Source organism: Asparagus officinalis, chromosome 4, assembly GCF_001876935.1.
Source record: "Asparagus officinalis chromosome 4, Aspof.V1, whole genome shotgun sequence".
NCBI lineage: Eukaryota > Viridiplantae > Streptophyta > Magnoliopsida > Asparagales > Asparagaceae > Asparagus > Asparagus officinalis.
In genome coordinates, this window is record NC_033797.1 from 11,284,088 (window position 1) to 11,295,257 (window position 11,170).

The following is an 11,170-nucleotide window of genomic DNA, read 5'->3' on the forward strand; positions in this document are numbered from 1 at the left end:
GTTATCCATGGGAGGGGTTCGGAGGAGATTTGGGGAGGGAAGGGGACGGGAAAGAGAGTCGTTGAAAGGGAGAGGTGGGTCCCTTGGCCGTATATAATTATATCCCACAAAATGTCAGAGGACAATCCGTATATTAATGCAGATATATATGTAAATAGACATGAGATGCATATACCCAAGCGGATACATACACACCCGACAAAATAACCGATCCATTCTTAAAAGAGATTAATGGGTTATCATTGTCAAGGAGGGGATTTTCCTACTGGACAATGATGTGGCACAATCCCCATCATGTGGATAAAATAGGAGATAGAATTTCACTTGGTTTTACATCGTGAGGATTGTGTCACATCATTGTCAAGGATGAGATTTCCCTCCTTAACAATGATACCCATTAATCTCTTCTTAAAATATCAGTGAACAATCACGTCGCTTTAAATATTAACTTGTTTATTTTCCCTCTTAGACTATGTACATGTGCTCAATGTGATCATTTTGCAAGTCTACAATCAGCATTTAGCACATCATTTGCTTGACAGATGTTTTTTTTTTTTTTTTGACATTTCATCATGAGTTTTTATGAGTTTGTCGCTGATCTAGTATGGTAAACACCAGTCTCGATTTGTTTACATTTCTTCATGAATTTTTACAAGTTTATCACTGACTTAGCATGATAAACACCAGATTTGATCAAATTGTATCCCTGTTCTGGATGCTCCAGGTCGCTAAGCGTTAATTAGTATATTAATGAGCAAAACATTATGGCCGGGATAAGCGATCAGAGGTATCGAGTAAACGGAGAGTTTTGAGTCATAAAAGCAGCACCAAGATGAGATTGCGGTTGCTCCATGCAAGTAGGTAAAATGGATGAAATCCATTACTTAGATTTTGAATCTAATTATCATCATTAACTAGAGATGTATCAGTATAATAGAGGTCCGAATGAGATGGAACGAGACACCGCATGCTCAAGAAATTAAATGGATCTATTGGTATATAAAACAGGCGGGCAAAACTATAGGGCATTGATACTAGACAGATCCGAATCCTCTCCAATTATTGTCTAATTGGAGAGAATCGACTTAATCTTCATGGTTTATTCCAATTTTAAAACACACGATAAAGTCATGTTAGATTTTCATTATTATTATGAAAACCATTGAAAAATATTATTGTATTAGTAGAAATCCTACATGGCATTAACCTGCCCCTTCAAATTGAAATCAATAGTGAATACTGGAGTAATTAGATCCTCTTCAATTACCAATAAAAGAATATATATCGATGTCATCAAGATAAAGGTGCCTTGATGCATATAATAACAAAAACCGAAAACACCTAATAATGAAAGAAAGAGAGGAAAGGAAAGGAAAAGAAAGGAAAACCAAAAACACTAACAACCTTGCAGGTTCCCAAATACCTACAAACCTGAATCGATTTCTAGACTTCCCGTAACTTTCGAACTGCATAGATCATATCAGGCCACTTTGTCCATCACATACTTCCTTTGTTTCCGACAATATCTATTTCCAACTCAAGAAAACTAACAAAAACAAGCACGTTATAGATCCAATTTCCAGGCCGCGGTCTTAGAAAAGCGTCACTAACATGAACTCAAAAGTACGTGAAATATGGAACCACAACGATCAAGGGGGGGAAATTAATTTTATTTTTCTTACTTCAAACACCAATAAATAAGAAACATTCATACACCTCCACAGGGGTATGCATCGGTCTGTACAGATGTCCACGCATGTAATGGACAATTATCTGTTCAATTTACATATAGTTCGCTAAAGTTGATTAGATCTCCATTCCGTGTTGCTATTTCAGGAAACTCGTGTTGTTAATCAACAGCGGCATGAAATACCATTACGTCAATTATCCCAGAGTTTAGACTCCAACCTCAGACATGGTAACAAAACTCAAACATTAGAACCTGCCATTTTTGTTGATAACTACAGGTTAAACCAACATTACTGAAATATATTATGACAGCTTGATCGCGAACTCCCGAAGAATGCTACACACGATAGTGAACACAACAACATCGTGCTATCAACTAAATTGAATACAGATTCTTCCCCATTAACTTTTGAATTCTTCTTCTTTCATTAAGCTTTCATTGTTCTTATTACAACAAAAACACCAGTTCCGACACTTTTATCTACTTTAAAGAATATTAGCCAAGTTGAATTCAGATTCTCACTACAACTTTTGAACTCTTCTTCTTTCATTAAGGTTTCATTATCCTTATTACAACAAACACTGGTTCCAATAATTCATTTGCTTTAAAGAATACTAGATCCTGTCTATAGTGAACTTAAATGAGATTGGGTTGTGATTAGTTTTTGCTTAACTTAGATAAGAGCTTAATATGTGTTTGGCAAAAAGCTGTACAAGATTGGACTAGTTCTATTTAGTTCAAAAAAGGAACCCTTGTCCACGTTATCTTTGGATCACCTCCACCTTGGTTCAATCCTTAATCAGATTAGTGTGAAAGGTGATAAAACTAAAATAACTAGTTCAAATGTGGCCCAAATTTTGCAAACTACAAAAAAGCTAGTTTTTTAAGATCATGCTCGGAGTTGCCAAAAACACCATCAAGTATCTCTAACATCAAATCCAAAAGCGCCAGAAAGAGCAACAACGGCTAAAAAAACCAATTCAGATAAAATTCATAAGATTTTTTTTTTAATTAAAAATTATTCCATAAACGTTCTTATATATTCATCATCCAAAGGTCTGAAACACCACTCATCTTCATAATGTATGACATCTTCTAACAGCTCCCTTTTATCTCCTACAGCAACTTATACTAATCTCTCGTAAATCTTTGTAAATGTAGATCCTACAAAATTTTAAAAAGCAACAGAGGAAATCAAAAACTAAAAGGAATTCCTCAAGCAAGAGAGAACTCACCTCCCTCTCAATTATTCAATTATTTCCCAAATCTACAAACCTCAAATCTTCAATCTTCAGTCCCAATGATTTTTGCCCGAGATAAGGAAGTCTGTAGGTACGCATCCACCTCAAATTTCGCTGGAGCCAGCTCTTTATACTTTGCAAACTTCTCCTTTGCTTCCTTGTTCCTCTCCAACAAGCTCAAAATCACTCCTTGGCAAAAGTAAGGCCTGTAATCCTTCGAATCCTCCTTAATCAACTCCTCATAATCCTCCAATGCTTCATCAACATTTTTCTGCAGATACTTTATCTGCGCCATAATCAACCTCACATCTCTCGCTGATTTCTCGTTCTCCTCCGACCTTGCAATCTCAAGCGCCTGTTCCAGCCGCTCGATCACCGCCTCGCCTTCACCACAGCGGTCCATGAGGACGGCGTTCTCGAAGAGAGCTTCGAACAAAAGGGGATCGATTGCGAGAATCTCTTCGTAAAGCTTTCTTGATTCATTTGCTTCTCCCATCTCGTTGAGGATTCTTGCCGCGAGAAACTTCCATTCGACTGTTGAAGGCTGGTAGGATATCAGTCGGTTGAGGATGGTCAACGCTTCGGAGTCTTCGCCTTCTTCGAGCTTTTGGTAAACTAGGGCTTTGAGAGAGTTGATCGTTTCCGAGCTGAACTCAATCGTTTCGGTTCGAGTTTCGGCTTCCGACTCGGTTTCTTGGACGACCGGGTCGGCGCGCGCCGGCAGTCGGCCGGAAAGGAAGGAAGCTGAGGCGGCGGAGAGGACAATGGCAGCGGAGGCAGCGGTTTTGACGGATTTGACGATAGGATTAGGGCTAGGGTTAGGGTTTGAGGTGGACGAAGCCCTCAAAGATGAGATTTTGGAGGTCCTAGGGTTTAGGGTTATGGTTTTGATTGGGGGGCGGAATGGGGAGATGAGGAGATTTTCGAAGTGGATGGGGGTGGATGAGATTAAGCAATCCATGGATGGGGGTTTGAGTTTCAAAATCAGGGTTAGGGTTTTGGATGAGAGAGGGGAAATGGGAGGGGATTTTTTTTTGGGTTCTTGCAAGTATTCCACCCACCCTAAGATTTGTTCAACACTCTTAAAACCTCCAAAAGTAAATATACAATTCTTTGAGCCCTAAAATACAAAACTCAAGAGTTTAAAACATGTGAAGACCATAATACACATTCTCTCTCTCTATCTTTTTTTTCATGATGTCACTGTAATAATTTGAAATGGGTTTTGAGGGGAAAAAATTCTAGTCCCTCTAAGTTTTTCCAATGACGTCGACATCGACGATGAAATTTTCCCAGCGTTCGTTCATGAGGTCAAGAAAACTGCGATCTTGAAGACGGTGATGATGAGTTGTGATGGATTCAGCGTCGTCGTTCCGAAGAAAAAGGTGGGAACTCCGGCGACTCCCGATGTAATTTTTTCCCTTTTAAAACTTGTACTTGAATCTGAATGCTATATTTTTTGTTATTTTACATATTATTATAATTTTTTTTAAATCGAAGACTTGAGATTGAAGTAGAGTCTGTAAATTTATATATTGTTATTATTTCACTATAATGAGTTTGTTATTAAGGTTATGAGTTGGTTGTGAAGGAAGTTTATGTGTTGGTTTTGAAGGTTACAAGTTGATTGTGAAGTTTACGAATTGGTTGTCAAGATTACGAGTTGGTTATTAATGTTACGAGTTGATTGTCAAGGTTACGAGTTGGTTGTGAAGGTTACGAGTTAGCTGTGAAGATTACGCGTTGGTTGTGAACCTTGGTAAGGAGTTGGTGGTGAAGTTTACGAGTTGGTTGTCAAGGTTACGAATTAGTTGCAAATGTTACGAGTTGGTTGTAAAGATTACACGTTGGTTGAGAATATTATGAGTTGGTTATAAACCTCGACAATGAGTTAATTGTGATTGTTGTTAACTAACATTCACAATCAACTCATAATCTTCATAACTAACTCATTGCGGAGGTTTGCAACCAACTCGTAACATTCACAACAAACTCATAACATTCACAACCAATCGTAATCTTCACAACCAACTCGTAACCTTCACAACCAACTCCTAACATTAACAACCAATTCGTGACTTTCACAAGCAACACGTAACATTCAAAACCAATACATAATCTTCATTCACAACCAACTCATAATCTTAACAACAAACTCATTACAGTGAAATAATAACAATATATAAATTTACAGACTCTACTTTAATCTCAAGTCATTGATTTTTTTTTAAAAAAATACAACAATATGTAAAATAATAAAAAATATATAGCACTCACATTCAAGTACAAGTTATAAAAGGGAAAAATTACACCGGGGGGCGCCAGAGTGCTCGCCTTTTTCTTCGGAACGACGACGCTAAATTCTTCGCAACTCGCCATCACTGTCATCAAGATCACTATTTTCTTCGCCTCATGAACGAACATCGGGAAAGTTTCATCGCCGATGTCGACGTCGTTGAAAAAATATGGAGGGAACTAGAATTTTTCATCCCTAAAATCTATTTCAAATCATCACAGTGACATCATGAGAGAGAGAGAGAGAGTATTAAGGCCTTCACATGTTTTAAACTTTTGGATTTTGTATTTTGGGGCTCAAGAATTGTGGATTTGTTTTTGGGGTTTTGAGAGTGTTGAAAAAGTCTTGAGGGTGAACGGAATACTTGTAAAAAAATTGGAGGCAGAAGCAATTTCCCCTTTTTTTTAAAAAAATTTGGGTTGTTGGGGGTGGGATGACCGGCTATGGCCGGTACAGTCTCGTGATCATCGGCCGACGGCGATGGGGTTGTCTTGTTATTAGGTGAGGGTAGGAGAGAGAGTTTTTTAAAGGTTGGCTCTCACATCATAATTTGTTTCTGGGCACGTTTTCAAGTTTTTTTACCCTTCTGTTTTTTAATAAAAACTTTTTTTATTTGCTTTTTACTAGTTTCTAGAAGAGTGACGCCCGTGATCATCACCGAAAAACCAAAAAGAAGAACAGCGGACACCAGGTATGAATTTGAGGGCTTGACGAGCTGTAATATTCCTATCAGAACGTTACTATATATGAGAAAATTTCAGCCACCCACGAGTCAAAAGAATTACCAAAATGTTCGTGCAGTGTCTATACTTGGATCAAAAGTGCGGGACGTTCTGATTAGGGCTGAGCATGGTTCGGTCCAAATTGAAAAAATCAACCCAAACCGACCCGAAAAAATCGGTTTTATGAATAAAGTGGTTCGGATCGGTTTGAAAACTTTTCAATCCGAACCGACAGAATATAGTGCAATACTACCCATTCTAATCTCAAATCCTACCCGACTCGTACCCAAAGAGTCAAAGACTCAAACCCTAAACTTATTTTCTGAATCATTATGGGTTAAAAATAATATCATTATATCAGTGTTTAATGCTTCATAATCTCCTACTTTGTTGATATTTTTTTCTTCAACACAATTTGTTATTTGATAAGAAGTTTGATGAAGTTAGAACCAAACAAACCGAACCGAACCGCACCGAACCGACTTGCAACAGTTCGGTTCGATTTTGAATTATAGACGGTTCGGTTCGGTTATTCAAATTTTGGTAAAAACTGAACCATACCGACCGTTGCACACCCCTAATTCTGATATAATTTATAGTTCTTGGTATGTGGACCAAGTCCTTTGACGCTCTGATATAATTTATAGTTCTTGGTAAGTGGACTAAGTCAAAGGACGTAAACATTATTTTCGTATAACTCCAAAATTTTATAAAGTATCTACTACTTCTATTCCTTTATACATAAAGAAAAATCTAAAAAATTACTGTTTATACTATATTAAATATTATAGTATAAACAGTAAATCAAATCTAGTCTTCTGCACTCGAAATTATTGTTCAGTTACAGTAAATTACTGTAGTATAAACAGTAAATCAAAATTTTCTCCTCCAAACTTAAATTTACTATTCATGCTACAGTAATTTACGGTGTCATAAACAATAAAACAAATCAAATGTATTAAAACTTTGATCATTCTTTAAGTATAGAGGAATAGATATGATTTCTAATTTTAAGCATACAATAATTAAATCAAATGTATTAAAACTTAGAGGGACTGCTTAAAAAATAGGGGATCGTGCTTTGCACAGGGTGCAGACTAGTTTAATCTAAAAGCAAAACCTTAAAATCACTATTTATACTATAGTAAATACTATTTTTGAAACAGTATAGTTTAGTATTATTAAAATTATTGTTCACTCTACAGTTAACCCCTGAACATTGTTTATGCTAATGTATATTTTTTGGATTTTAAACATATTTAATATGCTACCGTTGTTTCTGCCTGATTATCCACTGTTCAAGTTGAAGTAATATTTTTTAGCCTTGCAAAAAACTACTCATATCTTCTTCTTATTTTTATTTTTATTTTTCTTCTTGTAGATGTTTGTTTGGTGGAAATTTTGAAGTAAAAAAAATGAAGGAAAATTGATATGTATTCCTTTAATCTCAATTACAATTGGATTTCCTGATTACAAAAGAGAGGAGAATTGATCTGGATTCTCCCATTTGTTTAATTCTGGGTTCTTCACGGTGGCGATGGAATGCTTCCTTCGAATGTTTGCATCGAATTTGCTCTCCGTTGACGATCCGGATATCTCAATTCACTGGAACAGCTGACTTGTGTAGTGGAACTGATTAAGGGCTCTTGACGAGCTTTTTAACTAGGAATGAGTGACGAACTCAGGTGAAAAAGAGTTGTTTGAACCGAAAATAATTCGGTTGAGAAGCCAAGTATCTCGTATCTAGAAATCTTCACTTGTTGAGGGTTGTTGCCTCCGGAATCCAATCTCTAAAATCCGATCCCTAAGTCTGTTGAGTTTGTTCATATTTATAGGGGAATTAGAGGTATATCTGCCCCCATAATCCGCACTTATATGGGAGTTTAGTCGCCCTATTAATCGGGTATAACAACCCACTTAAACCACTCCCCAGATCGTGGGTGAACAGCGGTTTTCTCGTAACCATATGGATCGCGTTTGAACGAGTCAACGTCTTGACTCGCGCAGTGTCTGGAGTCGTGTTTGCAGCGATATGAAGCTGCGTTGGCAGTGGTATGGAGCTGCGTTTGCAGTGGTATGGAGCTGTATTTGTAGCGATATGAAGCTGTGTTGGCAGTAGCTGTAGAACTGCGTTTGCAGCGGTATGGAGCTGCGTTAGCAGCGGTATATATGGAGCTACGTTTGCAGCGGTATGGAGCTGCATTTGCAGTGATATGAAGCTGCGTTAGCAGCAGCTGTAGAACTGCGTTTGCAGCGGTTGTGGAACCGCGGATGTAGTGATTGAGTTGACATTGGAAATTACTTGTGTTTTACGGATGAGTTCTGCTTTTGTTTTGAAGAAATCATTGCCTTGTAATCTCTTCTTGATCCATAGGAGAATCCTCTAATTGCAGCTTTCCTTTGTTAACAAGAAAGTCGTCTGATTATAACCTCCTTAGTCAAAACTGTCAGCTGAAGTCTGATAGGGGTGAACGATTTATTGTGATTTTTAGACAGCCTACAGAACCCCCTCCAAAGTTTTTGAAAGTTCACGGTTGACTGGGACGAATTTTTAAAATATTTTGGATCCCAAAATTTTGTTGTCTGGTTGCTCACTTCGTCTGACTCGAAGACATTGTGAGCCTGGTTGTCTGGATAGTAACTTTTGCGTCTTGATGACAACGAATTTAGTCAAACAAGCTAAAGCCCAAGTCATTACTGACGAACCAAACAAGAATGATGATGATAACGAATTTGCCTAAGTCCTTAAGATGCTCCACTCAATCTGCGATGAGGTGTATTCATCGGATTTCGTCTGGGTCCTTGAGATACTCCACTCGATCTACGATGAGGTGCATTCAATTGTCTAGAAAATTCTTGTAGGAATTCATGAACATGTGAGGCGCAGTTGCAAGAGTTGGGTAAAAGAGATCTAAGGATAGCAAAGCAACCATAGAAACACCAACTGCAAACTTGTCAACAGGGTCATCCTCAGTGAGGTTGAGCACCTCTGGGCTTAAGACAGATCCATTATCATAGACAGAGAGAACCGCAAGCCCGTATAAGAAGGGTCTTATCTTAAGTTTAGTCAGGAGGGCAGCCTCAGAGGAACCCACTTTATCTCCTTTCTTGATCAGCTCAATTGGGGTAATGATTTTAACCATATTGTCATTACTCTTGGTTGGAATGTTAAGCCCTTTGAAAGGGTTAGTGGCACGATAGGCTGAGGTCGATCGCCAAAACGCATGGTTAAATCATGCGTTCAACCGTCTGAATGCGAGGGTGCGTTTGGAAGTTGAGATTCCTTATTTGAAAATATAAAAATCACGTTTTGGGTGAGATTTTTGCCTAAAATATCGTGCTGATTTGACAACTACACCTGTATATAAATAGATCACTAAGGTCAAATCAAAAAGTCATTCGACTTTTCTCTTTCTTGCTCTTCTGTCGACCACCTAACAGAGTTCCTGTTCATCTTCTCCGGCGGTTCAACGAAGGAAAAATTCGTTCTTAAGTCTTTCCTTAAGCATTCTACATCTTGGTACCAAGCACAAAATTTATGCTAGGTAGTGAGATGACATATTATCCTCCACTCATTCAAATGAGGGGACCACATTCACATGGGTTGAATGTGGTCCCCCTAATTGAATGAGTGGATGAGAATGAGACACCTCACTACCAAGCACAAAATTAGTGCTTGGTACCAAACATACCCATTTTTCTCATATATATATATATATATCTATATATATATATTCAAATGAGGGGACCACATTCACATGGGTTGAATGTGGTCCCCCAAATTGAATGAGTGGATGAGAATGTGACACCTCACTACCAAGCACAAAATTTGTGCTTGGTACGAAGCATACCCATTTTTCTCATATATATATATATATATATATACTAAGAAAGCAGATCTTAAAATTTGTAATCTCTTATTTGGTTCAAACTCTAAATTGTATGATAGAAAATTATGAAATATATCATCTATTGTTTCTTCGGGGGTGGTTGTTGTCGTGGAAGTTTTTGTAAGATATAAAACACCAAATCCTCTCTAACTGATAGGATTTTGCAAATTCTAAAAGAAAACCTTGCTTTTTGCATTTTAGAGATCCAACATTCTAAAAATTTTATTGAAACAAACATCAAATATGGAATCCAAAAATTAAAAAATGTCAGTTTTTTGCTCCTAGAATTTGTAATCCACCCCAAATGCAAAAAAATTGATGAACCAACTAGCCCCTAAAGAAAATATAGGATAAAATAACTAACTTATCCTTAAATTATTGATAAATTTTTAACTTCTCTTGTAAAGAATCAGTTAAGCTATATGCACGTGTCACATGTGGTAATTTCTTAACTCACAGTTGAATATTTAACAGATCAATGGCGTCATAATAATATTTGCATCTCTTTGTTAGTTTTCATCAGCTCGTCTCCTTTCACTGACCCAAAAAATTTTCTCAACTACTTTCCTCCAAATTTTCGTACCCTTTATTCCTTTTTTATATCGAAAAGTCGTTTGTAATTGCAAAAAATACAAAAAATATAAAAAATTATTATCACATCAATGATCTAAAATATTTAATTATGAGCTAAGAAAATAGCTATATTGAGAACATATACATATTGTAAGAGGGAAAGTAAGCAAATTGATGTGTTACGAGGGAAGTTGAGAGTTCACCAATTCTTTAAATTCTATCATTTAACTAAAAGATCTATAACTTTAATATTTAATGTAATAAAATGATCAACTTAATTTCTATCATATCAGCGTTACTAACCGAAAGTTGTTATTCTTTTTTTTGGGGGGGAATTTATATATTTACACTTCAAATCTGATGTATTTTTATTTTTTAAAATGTACACATAATTATTCATATTTTTCAATTCTAAATAATAAAAAACCCATTATTATAGAATTCAATTTAAGTTAATTTGCACATGGTTAGGATAAATATCTCACTTTACTTGTATAAAGTGGTCTTCAGGAAAAAAAATTGGATGACTATCTACTCCTAAAAGATAACTTCGAACACCTGCCATCTTCTCGGGCTTCTTTGGCAACTATAAAAAACCCATTATTATAGAATTCAATTTAAGTTAATTTGCACATGGTTAGGATAAATATCTCACTTTACTTGTATAAAGTGGTCTTCAGGAAAAAAAATTGGATGACTATCTACTCCTAAAAGATAACTTCGAACACCTGCCATCTTCTCGGGCTTCTTTGGCAACT

At 36.6% G+C, this 11,170-nt stretch overlaps 1 protein-coding gene across 1 annotated transcript; it reads right to left on the minus strand.

Moving 5' to 3' along the window:
* Window positions 2,709–3,966, minus strand: LOC109836610 (protein SLOW GREEN 1, chloroplastic). The gene has a single exon (XM_020404570.1). The coding sequence runs from the start codon at window positions 3,890–3,892 to the stop codon at window positions 2,975–2,977; it is 918 nt and encodes a 305-aa protein (XP_020260159.1). The 5' UTR covers window positions 3,893–3,966; the 3' UTR covers window positions 2,709–2,974.